Source organism: Artemia sp. Qi Xiang Cuo, chromosome 18, assembly GCF_049724085.1.
Source record: "Artemia sp. Qi Xiang Cuo chromosome 18, ASM4972408v1, whole genome shotgun sequence".
Lineage (NCBI taxonomy): Eukaryota > Metazoa > Arthropoda > Branchiopoda > Anostraca > Artemiidae > Artemia > Artemia sp. Qi Xiang Cuo.
In genome coordinates, this window is record NC_142811.1 from 37465940 (window position 1) to 37488433 (window position 22494).

General features: G+C 38.4%; 1 protein-coding gene across 1 annotated transcript in view; it reads right to left on the reverse strand.

Annotated features, from left to right (window-relative positions):
• Positions 1 to 22494, reverse strand: part of LOC148941464 (propionyl-CoA carboxylase beta chain, mitochondrial-like) — a 59095-nt gene that overhangs the window by 10368 nt on the left and 26233 nt on the right. The window contains exons 6-8 of the mRNA XM_089103793.1: positions 14202 to 14321; positions 10083 to 10270; positions 451 to 656 (exon numbers count right to left, since the gene is read on the reverse strand). Coding sequence (XP_088959919.1) covers positions 451 to 656; positions 10083 to 10270; positions 14202 to 14321 — 514 coding nt within the window. The remainder of the gene's footprint in view (positions 1 to 450; positions 657 to 10082; positions 10271 to 14201; positions 14322 to 22494) is intronic.

Genomic DNA, 22494 nt, shown 5'->3' on the forward strand with positions numbered 1-22494 from the left:
AGGAGGAGGTAAAAACCGATTTGACATTCTTTTTCTCAGGGTCATACTTAACTCTCTAATCAGTTAAAAACAGTCGTGCACTTCTTTTTATTAAGCCCATAACAAAGTGAAAGAAATGAACTTAAGTATAAACGAAAAAAAAAAAAAAATTCGAGAATCATGCAAAATTCTAAAACATACTATACGAGACTGTACTCGAGATACGTTACTATTTTTCTTATGAAAATGTTAACTGAAAAAAATCGTATAATGACTTAACCAACCGATTCAGCATGGCAATTTGATCTAGAAAATGCACTATATATGGTTCAATTTATCTTAATGTGGTAGTTTGCCCCTTAGAGCAGCCACAAGTTGGTACCTAATCTGAATTTTGTAGGTTTTACAAATATTTTAGACTGATTTTTAACTATTTAAGAACATAGCAAATGCTACAAATTAGGCACATACCGGCTGCGACCTTTGGCTGGTTCGCCACAATCCCAACTGTGCGTCCATTCATTCGAGCAAAGCCGGTGATGATATTCTTAGCATAAGCTGGCATAATTTCAAAAAAATCCCTCTCGTCCACAGTACTCAAAATCACGTCCATCATGTCGTAAGCATCTGTTGTTTCCAAAGGAACTACTGTATCAAGACCTGGAACGTCACGATCCCTAACAAATTAACAATATTAATTCTCAAGAATATAGTTCTATATCCATGAATATATGTCATATCATAGGCAGTGGGTACAATGTATTATTTGTTTGTTTGTTTGTTTTTTTTTTGTTTTTTTTTTTTTTTTTTTTTTAGGCCAGGACATTTCGTATCGAAGGAGTCGTCATAGAAACTTCGAAAATGGCTCATTCGACTGGAAATTAAAATGGCTAGTGGCCTTTTTAATAACCGAAAGTGATTGGAGTGCAAGGTCAACTAACACCCCTCCCACGCCCATAATTTTCCCAAACACATCCAATAAAAATTTTGACATAGGCATTTTGTCCAACGTAGTTGAAAGCAGCCCTCAGGGCAGGGTTGTAGTTTATGTTCTGGGGGCATTTAAGTTTATATAGAAAGGGTGATCGTATAAACTTCGGAGGGGGGCTCACTGAAGTACTAATCAGAAGTTTAGTGCTATTTCTTGAGATTCAGAGCGATCAGAGGGTGGATACCCCCCCCCACCCAACTCTTATATTTTCCCAAAATGTAACTGATATAAATTTTGGGATGACCATTTGTTGTCATAGAAACTTCGAAAAAGGCTCATTCAAATGGAAATTAAAAGGGCTAGTGCCTTTTTTAAATGTAAAAAAAAATGATTGGAGGCCAACTAACCCCCCTCACACACCCACCATTTCCCCAAACACATGCAATCAAAATTTTGAGATAGCCATTTTGTTCAACGTAGTTAAAAGGTGCGGAAATTATCTATTATAGGATGACGACCCCCTACAGCCCTCAGGGTAAGGGTTGTAAGTTATACCCTGGGGGCATATAAGGTTTATATATAAAGGGTGATCATAAAAACTTTAGAGGGGGCTCATAGGACTGCTCATCGGAAGTTTTAGTGCCTTTCTTGAAATTCAGAGTGATGGGAGATCGGATACCCCCCCTCCCTCCAAACCTCGTATTATCCCGGAATGAATCTGATAGAAATTTTGGGATGGCCATTTGTTATCGTAGAAACTTCGAAAAGGGATCATTCGATTGAAAACTGAAAGGGCTAATGTCCTTTTTAATAGTAAAAAGTGATTGGAGAGCAACTGACATCCCTCGAACGCCCACCGTTTTCCCAAACACATATAATAAAAATTTTGAGATAGCCATTTTGTTCAACGCAGTTGAAAAGTCCGAAAATTATGTCTTTGAGGATGACAACCCCTCCCCCCAAGCCCTCAGAAAAAGGGTTGTAAGTTATGCCCTGAGGGCAGCGCTGCCTAAGTAAAGAACGATGTTGGCACTACATATTATTACTATTATTTTTTTTTTTTGGGGGGGGGGGGGTTCTTGGTCTTAGACCAGGGCACATCGTATCAAAGGAGTTGTCGTAGAGACTTCGAAAAGGGCTCGTTCGATTGGAAATTACCACAGGTAGTGCCCTTTTTAATGGTGGGAAGTGATTGAAGGGTAAATACCACCCCTTCCACGCTCACCTTATCCCCAAATACATGCAATCAAAAGTTTGGGATACCCATTTTGCTCAACGTAGTTGATTTCCAGATAGAAATTATGTTTTTGAGGAGGACACTCCCCTACAGCCTTCAGGGCAAGAGTTGCAAGTTATGCCTTGGGGGCGTATAAGGTTTTTCTAGAAAGCGTTGTCGTAAAAACTTCAAAAAAGGCTCATTAGATTGGAAATTCAATGGGCTAATGCCCTTTTTAATATTCGAAAGTGATTGGAGGGCAATTAACCCCTCTCTCACGCCCACCATTTCCCAACACACATTCAATCAAAATTTTGAGATAACTATTTTCTTCACCTTAGTTGAGAGTTGTGTAAATTAGGTCTGTGAGGATGACAACCCCCCAGAACCCTCAGGGCAAGGGGGGTAAGTTATGCCCTGGGTTCATATAAGGTTTTTTATAGAAAGCGTTGTCGTAGAAACTTCAAAAAGAGCTCATTTGATTGGAAATTGAAATGGCTAGTGGCCTTTTTAAAAGTCGAAAGTGATTGGAAGGTAACTAACACCCCTTCCATGCCCACCATTTATACAAACACATAAAATCAAAATTTTGAGATAGCCATTTTATTCAAAGTAGTTGAAAGGTCCGGAAATTATATCTTTGAGGATGACACTTTCCCCACAGCCCTCAAGTTAAGAGTGTTGAAGTAAATCAAATACATTATGTGTATACAGATTGTAAAAAGGGTACAACACAGAAATAACTGAATATATAAATTTGGAAAATTCAGGAAATGATAAGGGAGATGATCAAAAAGGCAATATTTGCATGCTATCAATGCTACTACAGTTACCACCACTACTACTACCACACTACACCATTTAGAGCATTAGGGGAAAATTGAACGAAATCAAAAGAAGCTTTGTGCATGCACATTGTTCAAATAGCGTATCTCAAAAACTGATCTGGGTATTAAGTTGAAACTTTCAGAGAATACTTCAAGGGGAAGGTCATGTCACCAAAAGGCAATATGTGCACACTACTGCTAATGCCACTGTTACTGCTACATTTACTACTACTACTAATACTTCTATTGTAACTACTTGTAGGGCCAATAGCATTGAGATGAAATTTCAAGAAGCATATAAAAATATAGGTTATCAAAAGGACATAACAGCAATGTCATAACAATAGCTAATTGAACTAAGTTCCCGCTTCTAAGACTTGATTAAAGTGGTGTACTGCTGACCAAAAAGCAATAGTTTAATACTACTGGTGCTAGCAGCACTACAGCTATTCAATACTACTACTAGTAATATCAATGCTACTACTGTGACTACTATTGTAACTATGCCTAAGGGTATGAAGATGAAAGTTTCAAAAAATTTTGAGGGTGAAAGACGAACTGACCCAGAACGCGCCCTCTGCATGCAGGTTGTCAAAAGGGTGGAACAGCAATATCTTAGGAACAGTTTAGTGAGCGAAATTGAAACTAACAGGGCTTGTTGTGAGGGATGTTGAACTAACAAAAAGAAAATATTTGTATCCTAATGCTACTGCTTCTACTCATACTACTGCTACTGTCACTATTATTACTAACTCTATTACTGCTACTGCCATTAAAGCTTAGGCTAATGCAATTAATTCTACAGCTACTAGTACTACTATTACTTCTATCAAAACTATGGATATTAAGGCGATAAATTTCGGATATATAGAAACTGTGTTCTGGTCTTGAGAAAACATGAGGGTTATCAGCCCTACTCATGTTAATTTTTGTTCGTTTTGAGTTTGACTTGCCTATTTATTGTAATTTCTGTTCGTTTTGAGTTTCATTTATTTATTGATAGTGATTTGTGGTAGTTATAGCCTACCCTTGGAAGATTGTTTCACTTTGTTTTTGCTCATTCTTGGATTAATGAAGCTTTTACCTTTCTTTGAGAAACTTGTTTTGTGGAAAAAGTTTTTTAAGTTAATTTTTGTTCGTTTTTTATTGACATGAAAATGTCGTGTCAAGCCATGTATGTGTCACGTCATGTCATACTATATGTCATGAATATAATAGAAGTGGTACCTATAGATTTGAAATTCCATACATTGTCATTTTCAGAACAGCAAACGTAACCATGCGTGTGCCCTATGAAACATTTCCAGCGGTGGGGGCAAGCTTGCAACGAATTGTTTGTGTCGGGCCAAGTTCGGTATCACTAAGCGATATTTTTCAGCTCGGCCCATAGAATTGCTGAATTTGCCCGCAAAGTCTACGAGATCATTTTACAGCTGATATAGAGATGAATACCTGGGCCCCTCCCCCGAGATTAGTCTAAAAGGCTGATTTACCAGTCTTTTTCTTCTAGAGCTTCATTGGGGGAAAAAATGACTGTTTTGATTTGGGTTGTTATTAAAGGTACCCAAGAAAGAAAGGACATCTAGAGAAAACTGGCCAAATTACAAATTACTTTTGTACGGTAGTTGCAAGTCACAAGGTATTAATAATAAAAGGAAACAGTATAGTATTTATAATTTCGAATAGGATGGAAGGACATTCCATATTTGGCGATATTTGGAATGCAGAGAGGTATCTCGACCTCCTGGTGCACAATTGTTAATATTTCAGAGAACATTAAAGACTTCCTTTTTACAAAAAGGGGGCTCCTCCACACTTTACTATTGCTGTTCGTGAATGAATGAATGCAACATATTCCTGGGAGAGGGTTAGGTCTACGAGTATTTAGCTAAAATGTCCTAATGTCTGACCTTGTGGCTTTTACTTTGGGATTGTTAAAAAAAAAACTTTCTACCATCCCCCAAGAGTTTCTGGGAATATCAGTTGATGTGAATTACGAGAGGCTTGAGAAACTGCAGGTGAATGCTGGTGCAATTACGAAATTTCAATAAATCTCACTATAATTCTTTTAATGTTATTCTTCTGTAAAAATTTATTTATAAACACATTAAAATTTTTAAAATAGGGAGAGATAAACTTTCTATTCTTAAAACCCATTGTTGAAACCACACAAAAAAGAGGTTCTGTTAAGATTAATAATCTAGCCCATTTCCGGTCTAGCAGCACCGCGAATATACTGTGGCCATGCTTTTAGAAACTTAGTCCGGAGTTTTAGTTTTGTTCAATGTAATTCATTAGCCTATGTTTTTATTTTATTTTTCTTTGCTCCATTTTCCAACTACCGTTGAGAAAGGGCCCAGGAAGTAATCCCGAAATATTCGCTATTTGCGTTCTATGTTATATTGTTTTTGACTTATCACTGTCTAAAATAAGAAGTTCCAATTTTATTGAAAAACTGTTTTTATATCAAATTAACGTTATGTTGGGAACTAACAGAACAAGTGGGATTACAGTGGGTTGAGTCTAAACCCCATATCCTGTGTTCCAGTATTTTATATACAGAAAGTCCCACTGAGAACCTCATTTATTATGTTCAAGGTATTTTGTCAAGATTAGCATTAATACCAAGCATTAGGTCACAGCCGTCTCTCTTGTTTTCCAGCAATTTATGTACGGAAAATGCCAGTATATCACGTATTTTTCCCACTGCTCTTTGGGATGTAGTCCTCGTGTAATTTCGGAATCCTCTTCTGTAACTGACTGGTTTAATTATTTCTAGTCGACCCCAAGCTTCGCGGATCTATTCAGCTGTATCTAGACCCTGGCGCCGCGCCGGCGGATCTACCGAACACCGCCAACGAGAGGCCGGGTCGAACGCTAACGAAGTGTCGTAACACTGCCGGCATGCCGCAGGCGCGCCGCCGCCGGCAGAGGCGGCGGCGTTCGGTCGACTTTAAATTAATTTTGCGGCAATTCTTTATTGCGTCAACCGCAAAGTCGGAGCTTTTCCTTCTCATGTGGTTTAGTATTTCAATTTTCCTGATAAGAAATCAAGCAGGGCTTGAACTATCCCCGAATTTTTGGGTATTTCCCCGAAAATTTATGCGTCACCCCGAAAAAAAATTTGGTTCCCCAAATCCCCGAAAATCACGCAATCATGGTGCCACCCCTATTGATTTATCACCAGTGACTTTCCCTGCCAAATATTACTTTGCATACCATAATTCTTCAATTCTCTCTTGTTCATTAATTTTCACCTCTTTTGATACTTTGCATAAGAACTAGACAGATGCAATATGCAATTACAACTATTGTAATATACACAGTTCTTAATATGTTGACAAAAAAAAGGATTGTCTTTATAAAATGAATTTAAATCCTTTCGTATGAAGTCTCTGAATCGCTATTTCTTACATCATTCGTAGTCAAGTATTTCATTTTCAAGTTGAATAGAATTATAGAACGCATTCACTACTATACAGCTTCAGCCTTCAGTTGGATTTTGAAATTGACAGCCGACCGATTGTTTCTACAGCTGAAGTGTAAGTTTGCAGTTTTTTTTTTGCTGTTTCTAGATCAGATTTTCTTAATGTTTAATACTCAATTGTTGAACGCCTTATAGAAAATACAATATTCTTTCTGAAACATTTTTAACCCCCCCCCCCTCCAAAAAACACCTTCTATTTAGATGAAATTTAGCTGTAGACTAATCTATGTACAAGGTTGGGGAATTAAAGACAGAAACGGAAGTTACCCCAAAAATATGATTCATAGATAAATTGTAAATTATTGCCTATAGGGGGGGGGGGGCTATTATTTTTAAATGATAATACCTCATTTTTTTTTTTTTGAAAGCAAGGGCGCAAAAAGGAAATAATTTTTTTAATTTAAAGTGGAGACAGAAGAAAATGATATCAAATTCCCAGGGAAACCATTGAAATATTTTGATAGACCCAGGGCCCCCTATTAGGACTTGTTCATTGTCTTGGGAATTTTGCGATTTCTCATAGGCTACTGGCCTAATTTGGCTTTTGTATGTGCTCCCTTTTAATTATATTCTTTGGATCTTATTGAATGCCACGGTGAATCTACGACTCAGTTTTCCAATAATTTGAGGTATATCTGAATAATTTCGATATTTTTGTTGTTGTCTTTGTACCCCTTTAGTCAAACCCTCAATTTTTTTCCAAGGAACACTAAGCTGTTTAACGTTATTTTGCGTGTTTGTTTGAATCATATAGTGACCTAGTTAATTATTAAGTAAATTATTTTCCTAATGAAAGCTGAGACGGTATCCTATCAAGGCCGTATCCAGAGGGGGGGGGGGGGGTAGGGAGGTATTACATTTAAATGATAATATCTCGAAATTTTTTTTATTGAAAGCAGAGATCCCAAAAAGTTAATTTTTTTTTAATTTAAAGGAGAGACGACATCCTATCAAGGTGGTATCCAAAGGGGGGGGGGGGGGGTAGTGAGCTATCACATTTAAATGATAATATCTCGATTTTTTGGGAAAGCAGGGGTGCCAATAAGTTAATTATTTTTTTTTATTTAAAGCAGAGACGGTATCCTATCAAGATGGTTTCCAGAGGGGGGAGGGCATAGGGAGTTATTATATTTAAGTGATAGTACCTTGATTTTTTTTTTTTTTTATTGAAAGCAGGGATACCAAAAAGTTGAAAAGTTGACAAAAATTAACAAGATTTCCGTGAATTATACTTGATACAGCACTTACATGGTTTTATCGTCCAAATGGAAAGGGACATATGCGTCCAACCCGTTTTTTCTTTCTTATTGATGAAACGGGTTTACTTTGAAAACATTCATTCATAAGAACCAGGCAGATTCACACTAAAACGAATTGGTGTGGCGAAAGCGATATCGACATCCCCACCTAACGTTGCGCTCGAGTGACAATGGAGCCCTTGGTCCAGTGCCCAAGTTACATTAAAAGGCCAGGTCATAATAAAAGCTTTCAATTTGGGAGGTTCAAGGAGGAGTCTTTGACAGTCTTATGACCTAAGGGTACTAGATGTTGCAACGTTCTTACGTATCTACAGTGGTTAAAAAAATTCGATCACCCCACAAATGATTACCAAAAATATGCACAAATATAACAAATGTAACACTTTTTTCAAAGCTTTGAAGAAAAGCAAAAAGTCTAAATACCCCTAACTACGCTTGAAAGCTATTTTAAAAAGAAACTCTTTGGAGATTTCCATGGAAATGACCATAGTAGAAGCTTTGAGCCTGGGTGGGGATTAAAGAGGAGTCTTTGAGTATTTTGACCACAGGTGACTTATTGTTGCGACTTTCTTAAATTTGGTAATTTTTGTGAGCATTTGGAAATCAAAGCTTAAACCCAATAACTGATTCTAAGTGTCCCAACATTTTGCTTGGATTAAAAGTGACGAACTAGGATGAAAATCTCAACATCTTCCTGGAGCTACTTCAGTCTGCATATTATTTCATTTAATTACATTTAAAACGGCATTTTTTACCTAAGAAAATAGCTGGCACTTCATTTTTCTTCATACCGAATAAACCATTAAGTGTTTTTGTTTCATTGTAATTGAAGTGTTCTCATGTGAAGTGTTCATCATGTATTTTTCAATTTGATAAATATACTCCTTTTTAGATGCAGTTTATAATTTGAGAGATATTAGGTATTTATGAGGTTATAACATGGAATGAATCCTCAAAAGAAAAAATGAATAATATTCAAAAGAGAAGCCAAAAGCAATAAAAAAGCAGCAGTTCAGCCTTAGCCTACATGACATATATTCCATAAAGAAACCAAAAAAAACTTTAAAATGCATTTTTTTTAAATTTTATTTAAAACCAGTTGTTAATTCCAGGAAGACTTTTTAGGAATCCGAAAAAGCAAAAAAAAACAATCAATATCAAAGTCGCCCATTTCAACTGTTTTAAAGTGACAAAACAGAAATAGGCAAAGGGCATTATGAAAAAATTAAGCTTCTATGTTCAAAGTTATATTCAAAGTTTTTACCCAGATAACTGACGAATTTTGTGATACGGTATTTGAAGTTTTGTATGCAGTAATGCTCGATGAAAAAAATACTACTAATTTTGATAATTATTTATGTTAAAAATACATAGCTAATAGATACTTCAACTACTCGTATTATGAAAGGGTTCTGAAACGCCACAGCCATTTCGTTTCTACCAGATTTCTACTTCTCTTGATGAATAACAAAGAAGACCAGTTTCAAACCAGCGACTTGTGAAGTTTTGAACTCATGAATAGGGTCGAATCTGTTGTAAATTTAAGCTGTGATTTGAGAAAGAGTGATGAAAACATTAATGTTTGCGGTCAACATTGATCGCGCCAGCGGCGCGCCCCCGACATCTTGCCGGCGGCGCGGCGCAGCGTGCTGTTTTTGGCCCCGCCGCCGCCGATCTTCCCTCATCGGCGCGGCACCGGGGTCTAGTTGTATCCATACCCCTTCCCTTTAGAAAAAGCTCTTACACTTCTAAGCAAACTTCGTAGAAACAACGGAGTTGGAGCAATAAATTATCCAATTACAGCCTATAGCTAGTTTACAAGAAACATTTTGTGAGCTTTGACGAAATGAAAAGGGTTAGTCAGAAGCACGGTATTAATCACAAGCTCCTTAGCTCTTTTTCGTTAGCCCATGGTTCCACATGCAATCACACGGATTACACGGATTACTAGGAGGGAGGGGGAGATTTCCGTTCATTCACCTTGTTTGTTTATATACATTACGAGTAACTTTTTAGTTTGCCCCATCCTTTTTTTATTGTATTTGTTAAATTAAAAAAAAACAAGTTTATTACTCAATTAAAGTCAAAATGTCTATTGTATCCTTTTGGTTTTATTATGAAAGGATACTCACAAGGCAACCATACCTTAATAGCTCTTAGGAGCCCCAGTGTTTCATTACTTTCGTAATGAATCCTGGAGGGTTCAAGTTTCCTTGAAGAAAATTGAATTCACTATGATTTTTTTGCAGACTTGGAATATGTCTGTATTATAAGAATATTTGTGTATATATAAATATTATGAAGGTAAATAAAAGTGAAAACAAACGAAGTAAAAAACATGAGAGAGAGAGGTAAAAAAGAGAGAGTGAAAGAGAGTCCTTACCATGGATCTTCACATACGCGGATCGGTGCCGGTTGTTTATTAGACCTTGGTAGAAAACCCATTAGACTTCTCAGCATCAACAGTGCTTCAACATCATTTTCAAATGCTCTGTGTGCAACACCTGATATTGTGGTATGAGTCTTTGACCCACCCAGCTCTTCAAATGTTACATCTTCATTCGTTACAGACTAAAGATAAGATAATCCTATATAGCTAGATATAATTTTAGCTCTTAGGTCTAGTTCTAGATATAATTTCTTAGATTTCTAAGAAACAACTGCCTTAAATGCTATGTATTATGATGCCTTTTATTTGCTTTCAATAGTTCGTTTTTGGTTACGTCCCAAACAATTTAGGGACTCGTATATATTTTTTTGCTTCATGAACTTGTGCTATATCTTTAAACGCCATTGTAGTGTTTTATGTTGTGAACATTATTATATAATCGGAGTTGTCCTATACAAGCCCAAGTATTGGACTTCTTGGTATTCTTTCGTCAAGTGCCTCCTTACTTTTATAAGCAAAGCTCCTTAACTCGAAAATTATAAGTATGACATTAATCATACAACTGTACATAATATCAATAATTGTAATACTACAATATACCCAATAGGCAAGAGCGGCAAATGACAACAGAGTTTTTAGGCTTAACAAAAATACTATAAAAATACTGGAAAGCTAAAAATTCTGTGATAGCATTTCGAACAATGGGTTGTTAGTAGTAGTAATAGTAGTTTTGGCTCCGTTCTAGATTTGGTACATGGATTTATACATTTAGAATTTGCCTCGTTCACCTTTTTTTTTCTATTTTAAGGTGTTATTTTAGTTCTTGAGTTATTCGGTTGTATTTCTACGGTCTTATTTGCTTTTAAATCTATTTTCTTTTTGACAGACATGGCCGATCAGGCCAATTCTTCTTCTACTTCTTCCCCCTGTCTCCCTCCCTCTGTTCCCTCTTTTTGACAAACATGCCCGAACAAGCTAATTCATCTTCTACTCGTTCCCCCTGTCTCCCTCCATCTGTTCCCACTTTTTTACAGACATACCCGAACAGGCTAATTTGTCTTCTACTTGTTTTCCCTGTCTCCCTCCATCTGTTCCCACTTTTTGACAGACATCCCGAACAGGCTAATTCGTCTTCTACTTATTCCCCCTGTCTCCCTCCATCTGTTCCCACTTTTTGACAGATATACCCGAACAGGCGAATTCTTCTTCTCCTTGTTCCCCCTGTCTCCCTCCATCTGTTCCTACTTTTTGACAGACATGCCCGAACAGGCTAATTCATCTTCTACTTGTTCCCCCTGTCTCTTTCACTATGTTCCCTCTTTTTGACAGACATGTCCAAACAGGCTAATTCGTCTTTTACTTGTTCCCCCTGTCTCCCTCCATCTGTCCCCACTTTTTGACCGACATGTCCAAACAGGCCAATTCATCTTCTACTTGTTCCCCCTGTCTCCTCCTTCTGTTCTCTCTTTTTGGAAGACATGCCCGAACAGGCTAATTCATCTTCTACTTGTTCCCCCTGTCTCTTTCCCTATGTTCCCTCTTTTTGACAGACATGTCCAAACAGGCTAATTCGTCTTTTACTTGTTCCCCCTGTCTCCCTCCATCTGTCCCCACTTTTTGACCGACATGTCCAAACAGGCCCATTCATCTTCTACTTGTTCCCCCTGTCTCCCCCCCCTCTGTTCTCTCTTTTTGACAGACGTGCTCCAACAAGCTAACTCTTCTATTTGTTCCCTCGGTCTCCCTCCCCTCTTTTTGACAGACATGCCCGAATGAGCTAATTCTTCTTCTACTTGTTCCCCCGGTCTCCCCCCGCTGTTCCCTTTTTTTGACAAACATGCCCGGACAGGCTAATTCTTCTTCTACTTGTTCCCCCGTCTCCCCCCTCTATTCCCTCTTTTTGACAAACATGCCCGGACAGGCTAATTCTTCTTCTCCTTGTTCCCCCGGTCTCCCCCTCTGTTCCCTGTTTATGACAGGCACGTCCGAACAGGCTAATTCTTCTTCTACTTGTTCCCTAAATTCAGTTTGATTACAGTATGACAAACTGGTTCACTGTCATACAAGAGAAATAAGCAGCCTGGTGATACACGATCTAAAATGTATCTCTGGAAATGTTAAGCTCTTCTTATCCGAAACGGGTCCATTAAGGAACTTCGGACCAGAGAAGACTAGAACTGAAAGAATTCCATTTTTAAATACGAGAAACATCCATTAGTTTTAGATTATTTTTTATAGTATTGGTGTAATATAAGCTCGGTTTAAAGTTGATCTTCATTCAGTATATACAGATACAAATTTTTATTTGAATTCGGCCCTTCGCGGCTTATGATAGGGATTTTTAGAAATAAATATCTTATCTACGAGCATAAAAATACTAAAAAGCAACCTCGAATAGAATTTTTATGACAAACTGGTTTAACTTCATACAAGAGGAATAATCAGCCTGGTCACACGATTTAACTTTTATTTCCGGCAATATTAAATCCTTCTCATCACAAACGGTTCCATTAAGGAACTTCAGACCTGAGAAACCAAAAATTAAGAGAAATTCAACTTTAAAAAGGGCCAATATTCACCAGTTTTAAAAAGAGATTGTTTTTGAAACATTAGTTTAATATATGTTCGGTATAAAGTTGAAAAAAATTAAGGGAATGATACATACAAATTTAATAGTACATAAATACAAAAAAAACTATAATAAAATTATATTTGTACCGTACGAAACGACTGGATGTCCTAAAGCTTAAAGAGAGTGTATTTTTGGAAAATAGTAATCAAGTTTAATAAATTTGTACCTATGTAAATCTATAAAGTTATTCAGTCATCCATTGCCCCTTATTTACGACCATTACATATTTGAGTTAAGTTAAAAAAAAAAGAGATAGTCAAATAGAGAGAACAAAGACATAAATATATTCCGGGAACTTCTACTGAAAGCAACTTTTTGTTATACTATTTCAATACCGGTATTGGCTTTTTTGTTTTATTTTTATATCGATCCTAATAAACTTATACCCGTGTAATAACATAGATGACCTACTTGTGATTGGACAAGCAAACAATATTTCATGGATAGATAGAAAACTAGACAGAGGAGAAAGAAAAAAAGGACCAAATATATAACTAGGTCTCAAAGTTATACTTTTGAGACCTTAAGTGGACTTCTACTTAAATTCTTAAATGGACTTTACTATAACATTTCTAACACATTAATTATTAATAAACAAACTAGAGTCAAAGAAGACACATTGACATAAGCTGGAAATACCTCATTACCAATTTCGTTACATACAATTACATTTCATACACAACCCTTGATGGCCAGGAAAAAAAAGAGAAGTTTTGTGACCTGTAACACACCAAGAACTACAAATACAAAACAATGCAAATAAATTATCAAGACTAGAAACACGAAAATAATTAAATAGACTAAGATTCACAAAGAAAATCGTCGCCATTTTATTTGGAGGCCTTAAGTAACATCCTATGATACAGGCCATATTCCAAGTGTTAGTAGGAGCAGACATTTTGATCTGTAATAAGAGGAGACAAGAATACTATTTTTCCCATTAAATTGTCCTTTTTTTGCATAACCCTGCGTTGTTGTTTTTTTTCTATAGTAAGTAAGTGCATAAATATGTGATAACATAGTCAGAAAAATCTCCTGTCCAACAATCAACCAAAATTACAATAATACAGGCTGAAGCTGATAAATTTTAGATTTCGCAGAATATTCAAAAAAATTCACACACAAGTCAGTAATATTCAGATAAGGGTCAGTAGATGTAAAATTATGCAAAAAAAAATGTTTGACAAAGTATTCAATCCAACAATTAGCTAAAATGGTGAGGGGGTTTTATGATATATTAAGAATTAATATAATGCTCAAATTAGAATTTTATATCCAGCGGTAATATTGACATATCCAGGGTAAACACGACATATCTTACAAAAAAAATATGATCAAAAGACAAGGTATCAAAATCCAATTAGTATAGTAAAAAAAGAAGTTGAATTTGGGTTGAATTCTTTATATTCATCTTCAGAACACATACATTTCGTATTGTCTAATTCACCTTGGCTACTTCTAAAAAAAAGAGGGGGGCATACCTTAACGACGTCTGGTCCCGTAATGAATAGGTATGACGTATCCTTGACCATAAACGTGAAATCTGTCAAAGCTGGACTATAAACAGCACCACCAGCACATGGACCCATAATCAACGAAATCTGAAATTAGCCAAACAATATGCTAGAAAATAGGAACCCTTGAATAATTTTCAAAGCCATATATCTATTTTATCTAACAATTAAATCCACTTTTTCTTATAGCTAAAATAAATACAGTTCTATTATACTCTGTAACATTCTGACATTTGACCTGTTAACACCTATGCTGGGTCAAATTTTTGAAACCCGTTTTGGAAGTTATTATAATCCCAAATTCAGTCATTGACCAGCTTTGAGCTATATCATCTTGATTTTTTGTTTCACTATTATGTCAAGGCCCATGAAATTCACATGCCCAGAGTGCAGACTTCGTGCCGCTAGTGGAACAGTGCAGTGCAGCCGGTGTCAAGAGTGGTTTCATTCAAAGTGTGCAGGCATTTCTATTGAGGAGAGAAAACAATGTGGTGAGTGATTAAGTTTAAACTGCCAGTCCCCCCGTTCTAATGATGACCCTGAACCACCTTTAACACCACTTTCTCTACCCCCTGGCTCTAAACCACGCTCTACATCCAAGTCTGTCATAAAACTTACAACCCAAAAATCAGTTTCAAATTGTTAAACATATCAAACAGCAGGCTGATCTCCGAGCTAAATGCAATTCCCAGTTAGAGAAGAATTCAGACCATGAAGTAGCCATAGAAGATTTGAAAAAACAAGTTGACAAATTTTTCAATGAACAAAAAATTGGTAACGATATACTCCATTAATATGATCTGGAAATTAAAAAATTAAGCGAAAATATCAACTCCCATAATTCCCACCGCCTTCTTATGGAAGATGAACTCTACAATCTAGAAAACAATCAAGTGACCCTTAAATATAAAATCACCAAATTACAAGAGGACTTAAAAAACAACGAAGCAATTATTACTACACTAGGGGATCAATTATCAGAGTTCAGCAAATCCACCATTAATTGCAAAGTATCCCACGAGAGCATACAAATACCAACGTGTAGTATGAATACTGATGACGCCCTTGAGTTCGTGAATAGTCCAGTGACTTCCGGTTTTTTACATAAATTATCAGGTGATAATGAACTAAACGAAACGATTAACAAGGTTATGCAGAAGTCATCACCAGACGATGACATTGTTATTATTTTTGAAAAAATTACAAAAGTGATGGATAAAAGGGAAATAAGTCAAGTTTCGCAAACAATGCAAGTTTCTACATATTTGTCGTCGTTTTATTTAGGGAGTCTGTGTGTCTGATAAGGGTATTTTTGACCATGTTGATCTGTGTTCTGTTTTATCTTGTAATTGATAAGTCGTGTACTTTTGCTCATACATCTTCAGGATTGGAGCGTAGGTTTAAAACCCAACGTTTTTAGGGTGACGTCGAAGGTATTCACGACCCCCCCTCCCCTAGTTCGTGTTCCATTCGACTTTCAGTCTTATCCCCCTGCATACCCGACACAGAGCAGTATACCTCAGGAATCCATCCCTCGAAACAATCCTTCGCCCCAAGTACGTACGCATGGCCAGTCAGTCCAACCCCCACAATCATTTTCCTCAATTCGGACCATCTCCAAACCCTCCTCACTCACATTCCTCCCAAAAATCCACTTCCTTTCGACTCCGTTCTTCTCCGTGGGACCAAGAAGTTACCGACCGGTTCTGGACTCCACCCGTTATTTGCCGAAATAAACCTGACCCCTCCCCTCTCAGACACCCCCCACCGTACTTCCCTCCCTCAGCATCATCTTGCCCCCCCACTCCCCATATAAAGAACACTCCCAATTTGACTTATTCCCAGATCACCAGGAAACCTTTCTCCCTTCCCTTGCACTTTATCCCCCCTGGCTACTCTACCAGTATGACTCTGGTTTAAGAGTAAGCAGGCAGAACGATCCACAGGTAACACCTCCATGCAGAGTTTCTAAAACTTCAAATAGTAAAACGAATTCCACCGTAGCTCCATCCCAACTTAATAATATCCCCATAATTTTTCCCAGGTCCTCCTTTTCTCTCAAGGCTTATCCGGTCCATGCTTTTAATTATACCTCTAAACCACCCCACGACCCACAGAATTCTTCACCTAAAATTCAGCTCCAAATAATTCCTTCCTGAATTGAAAAAAAAATCATAATGAAGGAATAGGTTTAAATTTCCAATTTTTCTACTTACCAATGCTGAGAGCTTAAATTTTGACACAATTACCGAACTCAAGGGTATCTCTGAAATTCATAAAATTAATATTATTGCTCTGACAGAGGTTCAGTCCCAGAACCCAGATTTCCTAAAAATCAGCAATTATACTCAGTTTATAAAACTTCGCCCTCCCAATCACCCTCTGTGGAAAAAAGGGGGTGGTATATTATTTTTTTTTCCGAGATAACCTCCAACCTAAACTCATCCCCACCCCCAACTTATCAGATTATGATGAAATTCTATGGCTGAGCCTTAGACCAAAAGTACTTCCCCGCCCTTTCAATTTAATTTTAACCGCCGTCTTTTATCATTCCCCTAACCAAAGTATTGACCAGAAACGCAAACTTATACAACAATTTCATATAAGTGCTGACTTTGTGTTATCAAAGTATCCGACGGCTGGTATTTGCTTACTTGGCGATGCAAATGACCTGAGGATAGACTCTATCTGTACCTCTCTTAATATTAAACAACTGGTTAAAATATCTACAACAAAAGGTAACACCTCTCTGAATGTTATTTGTTCAAACATGAGTAAGTATTACAACTCCCCGCAAGCACTGCCACCATTAGGAGGCAGTTACCACTATTGTCTTCTTTTTTCTCCCTCTTCAGCCATTGAACTTTCCTTTACTACCTCCATTGGGGTTTACCGTCCCCTCAATGACACAAGCCTTTTTTCTTTTGAATCATGGCTGACCAGTGAAAGTTGGTCAGACCTTCATAATTCTAATAACCTTAATGATATTTTGATTTGTCACAAAAAACTAATTGATTCCTACTCATTATGTCTCCCAGAAAAAAAAAAAAATCAGAAAATGCTCCAGTGATAAACCTTACATAAATAATCACATAAAAATGTTAATCCGCACGAAAATAAGCTTATTTAACAGGGGTAATTTAGCTGAAGCAAATAAATTAAGAAAGGAATTACAAAGTCAAAATAGAAAAGCTGCCCGAGCCTACTATAAAAATAAAATTAAAAACTTGTGCCATGATAAACCAAAGAATTGGTACTCTGAAATTAAAATAAAAACTTACCGACAAGAGTCAAGAACAACTAAATTTTAATATAAATGAACCTCCAAAGACCACAGCTAATGACCTCAATAAGTTTCTGGCTTCTAGTGTCCAGAGTCTCCCACCACTTTCTTATGCATTTCCAGATGTTCATGATCCTTTTTCACTCCCACATATTTCTCCACTTAATGTTGTAAAAAAAAATTGAAAAACTAAAACGATCAAGCATTTGCCCTTCAGATATTCATGTTCCTCTGATTAAAGCTTTCAGTGATTACCTCTCAAAAACCTTATCCACCCTGTTTAATGAAATTACCGAATCTGGACAGTTCCCTCAATATTGGAAACAAGGCTTTATCACCCAAATCAAAAAGAAAAATTGGAAGCCTGGCTTTGATGGCATTCGTCCTACTACCCTCACCTCAATTTTTTCAAAATGGTATGAAAGTTTTTTCGCAGACTGGCTTAAGATGAAAGTCCTCCCCCTCATTGATGTTAGACAGTTTGGTAATCTCAAATCCACGTCAACCTCTCATTACCTGATCCATCTTGTTGATACCATGGGTAAATTACTTGAAAAACCTAACACTTGGCTTAATCTGATTTCTATTGATCTTCAAAAAGCTTTCGATTTGATTAACCACAATTTACCGATAGATAAACTTATAAATGAATTCCACAGTGAAACTTTCCTTGTTAATCTCGTTGCCTCTTTTCTCTCAAATAGATCTTACTTTCGGCAGGAACCAGACGATGAACTGTCCTGCCCGGCACCAAAGGATCTTGGGATGACTTCCGACGACCACTTGGACCTGTCGGCTGCAGCTTCTCCGGCGATCTTCAGCCAGTCTTTGTCCCATCTCCGACCGTGTCTCCTGAATCCTCCCCACGGTTCCAGGTCCTCCTTGAATTTTTGCCACAGGTTCTTCTTTTGTCCTCCTGGTTTACGTCTCCAGGAGGGGGCTGGTTTGCAAACAAGGGCGGCCCGACATATCGTGCCTTTGGGACGGTACAATGTGTGGCCGAGGAGCTTCAGGCGACGTCTTTTAATGATAAGCGATAGCTCTTCTGATTGGCCACAGCGACTCCTTACTTCACTATTGGAAATCCTGTCTCATCTCTTAATGCGGAGGATGTAACGAAGGCAGCGGTGGTCGAACACGTCCTAAGTTCTCGCAACTTCAGTCTTGATCGGTCATGTCTCGCAAGCATAGAGTAGTTCTGCTTGAACAGTTGCACTATAGATTCTGACGTTTTTTTGGGTTGAGATCTCTCGTCTGGTCCATAATACTTTATTCCGACTAGTAAAGACTCCCCAGGCTTTTGCTATGCGGGAAGAGATATCCCTTTCAGCTCCGCCATCTGGTGTTATGATAGAGCCAAGATACTTGAATTCCTCAACGTTTTCTATTGGCTCACCGTCGAGGGTAACTTGGCAAGGAGCAGGTTGGTTGAGAGCCAATACTTTAGTCTTTACGCCGCTGATGGCCAGTCCGATGCGCTTTGAGACCTCATAGGTATCGTCGATCATGACTTGTAAGCTGTCGTCGGTAGTTTCTAGCTCAGCAACGTCGTCTGCGAAGTCCAGATCTATCAGGGGCTGGAGGAAACCAGCTATTTGTCTGAAGACTATTCCACTGTGGTTTCTCATTGCATTATTCATGATCCAGCTATCGCGTAGTTGAATAATATAGGCGAAAGGGGGCATCCCTGCTTTACCCCAAACTCCACTGGAAACTTAGGAGTGTCATTGCCGGAAACACGGACGCAAGTCTCAGTGTCCTTATACGCACTTCGGAGTATCTCAATGATCTCCTGTGGCGCACCGTCTTCAGCCATAATTCTCCATATCTCCTCTCTGATGAGAGAGTCGAAGGCAGCTGCAAAGTCAATAAAGGCGATGACAAGGGGTAGATGAAACCTGCTGTACTGCTGAAGGATGAGGCGAATCGTCAATATCTGTTCTGGACAGCCTCTGCCTGGTCTGAAGCCTGCTTGTTCAGGACGGGTTAATTTGTCACGTGCGTCTTTGAAACGATTCAAAAGAATGACGCAAAAGATCTTCATGGCATAATCGATCAGGGAGATACCTCTATAGTTTCCGCAAATGGCCTTATCTCCTTTTTTGTATAGCGGAACGAGGACTGAAACTTTCCAGTCTTTTGGGAAGGTCTTTGTCGTCCACACCTGGACAAAAAGGTCGGTTAGGCGGCATAGTAGAGTTGGTGAGGATTTGAACATTTCAGAAGGGATCCCATCCTCTCCTGGAGGTTTATTGTTTTTCATGCACTTCAGTGCTTTTTGTCCGTCCACAATGCTTGGCGGATCGAGGTTTATTGCGTAGGGTTCTCTAGCAGCAATCAAGAAGGCAGGTAGATCGCACAGGGGTTTGGCAGGGTTCAGTAGCTCAGAAAAATGCTCTCGCCAGCGTTCCATGCGTCCTTCTTCTGTTCGGATGAGTTCTCCGGACTTATCTTTCAGTGTGTCAGCCGTTATAGGAGCTTTTCCAGTCGCTTCTTTCAGTAGTTTGAACATTTTCCTGCTGTTGTGGCTCCTGGACGCTTGTTCCAACTCATTCGCCAGATCTGACCAGTACTGTTCTCTGTCTTGTTTCAGTGACTGTTTAACTGCTTTGCGGGCTACTTTTAAGGGTTCTTTTGCACCTCCCGCGAGGGGTCGCTTCTTCTCAACTAGTTCCATGGTGGTGTCAGATATCCAGGCTCGCTGTTTTCGTTTTGTGTGGCCAAGCACCTCCTCAGCTACGTCCTGTGTCGCAATTTTTATCTGCACCCATTCTTCATCGACGAGTGAGAGACGATTCAAGGCATCGAACCGGTTGCTTAGCTTTAACTCAAAGTCGGCTTTGATTTCCGGGCATCTTAGTTTCGAAACATCGAAGCGCTTCCCTGCCTTCTGTCGCTTCTGCCTACTAAGGCGGTGACAGAATTTGCAAGTGAGGAGATAGTGGTCGGATCCATTTAAAGATCCCGTGTCTGCTCCTCTGTATACCCGGGCATCTGTGCAGGAGCTCCTCCATCTTCTGCTAACTAAGAGGTGGTTGACCAGAGATGTTGTTATGCCGTCGTTTGAACGCCATGTAACGAGATGGAGTCTCTTGTGCTCAAAGAGAGTGTTTGTGACGCATAGATTGTTGTATCTGGCTAGCTGTAAGAGCTTTTCTCCATTGATGCATCTATCACCAACGGTCTGGCGGCCAATAACTGCTGCTGTGTCGGGGTCTACTCTGCCAAGACTGGTGGTCCAGTCTCAAGCTACAAAGAGCATGTCACGTCTTGGTGTCTTGTCGATGATTCTTTGTAGGTCATAATAAAAGGCATCTTTGACCACGTCACTACTGTCCCTTATCGGAGCGTACACGGCGATTATGGTTATGTGGCTAATGTGGCCTCTCAGTCTGATCATGGCGATCCTTGGTGACACTGGCTCCCAAGAGGTGACGCATGATGCAGTAGGACCGTCTATTAAGAACCCAACTCCTTACTGGCCGGAACCATCATTGGGACCCGAGTTATAGAACTGGAATGAGTCCGAGTCGGAAACGGTCAACTTTTTGGACAGAACATCATTAAGTCTTGTTTCTGACAGACAACAAACGTTGATTTTATACTTATGCAGCTCCCTCGCAAGGATCGGTTGCGTGGATTCCAGCTTGCAGCTGTGAACATTCCACGCGTCAATATTCAGATGTTTTTTTGATCGGGTGGCTTGCATTCTTGTCGGACCAGGCACTACCCTGACCTGGTCTGCGTCGACTACCGCGTAGTAGTAGTATCTCACTGCATTTGATCTTCAATATCCATTGGTGTTTCATAGGAATTGACTTGACCAAAGGCTCCCCAGACCCTTGGCGCCCCGTTGCGTTAGCCATTCTATTTGTCGGACTAGGCTACTAATAGAATATCTAAATTGTTTCTCAGATCATCTCCTCATATTTAATGGCATTCCTCAGAGGACTATTCTAGGCCCTCTCCTTTTTTCTCTTATGATTAACACCCTTTCAACCCTTTATGACAATAGGTGGAAATTTGTCGCTGACTTGACAGTTTTAGAGATAATTTTTTTTTCATATTTTTATCATAAAATAATCATATTTTAATATCATTAAATCATAAAAAACATTTTTAGCAACCCAATGGGCATACTCCAAGATATTGCCTGTGATGCCTCTTCCCTTGACATGAGAGTTAACCCTTCTAAATCCGCAATAGTCTCAGTAAGTTTCCTTAAGTATCCCCTCCCCGTTTTCTTGCTCCTATTCCTCCTGAAACCTCTGTCACATCTCTTAAGCTCCATGGAATTACAATTTCTTCCAATTTGAAATAGGATGCCGATATAAATAATAACCTACGACAAGCAAACTCCTCGCTTTCCCTTCTTAAACTTTTAAATAAATCTAATTGCCCCCAATCACATTCACTACAAGTATACATTTCTTTTGTGCGTCCAATATTAGAGTATGTTTGTCCTGTGTGGCACCCTGGCCTCTCAAATGAAGCAACAAAAAAATTGAAAATGTCCAAAAGAGAGCTCAAAGAATAATTTTTAGAGAGGGCAAGATACCATATTTGTATTTGTTAAATATTTCAAAACTAGAGACCCCCAACAAACGAAGAGATAATTTGTGCATACGTTGTGGTAAGTTGGTCCTTTTAGACCCATGTAATGCAAACTTTATCCCTGAACATCATGTACCTGGTACAAATCGTCCTCCACGAACTGTGTCCCAGCCTATCCCCACCTTATCTCCCATTCTTTGTACTACTTGCGGTACAAGAAATCTTTTATCCCTTTTATTACTGATATAATAAACAGTTGTTAATTTGTACATAAATTTTATCTTATCTCTTACATGATAAAAGAAACATCTCGGTTTTCTTTTTACTTTTTTTTCCCTTATCCCATTTTCATGTTGTTTTTTATACATCTGTTAATGTATATATTTTTTTTCAGTTATATCAGTTTTTATCTTTTTAACTAGT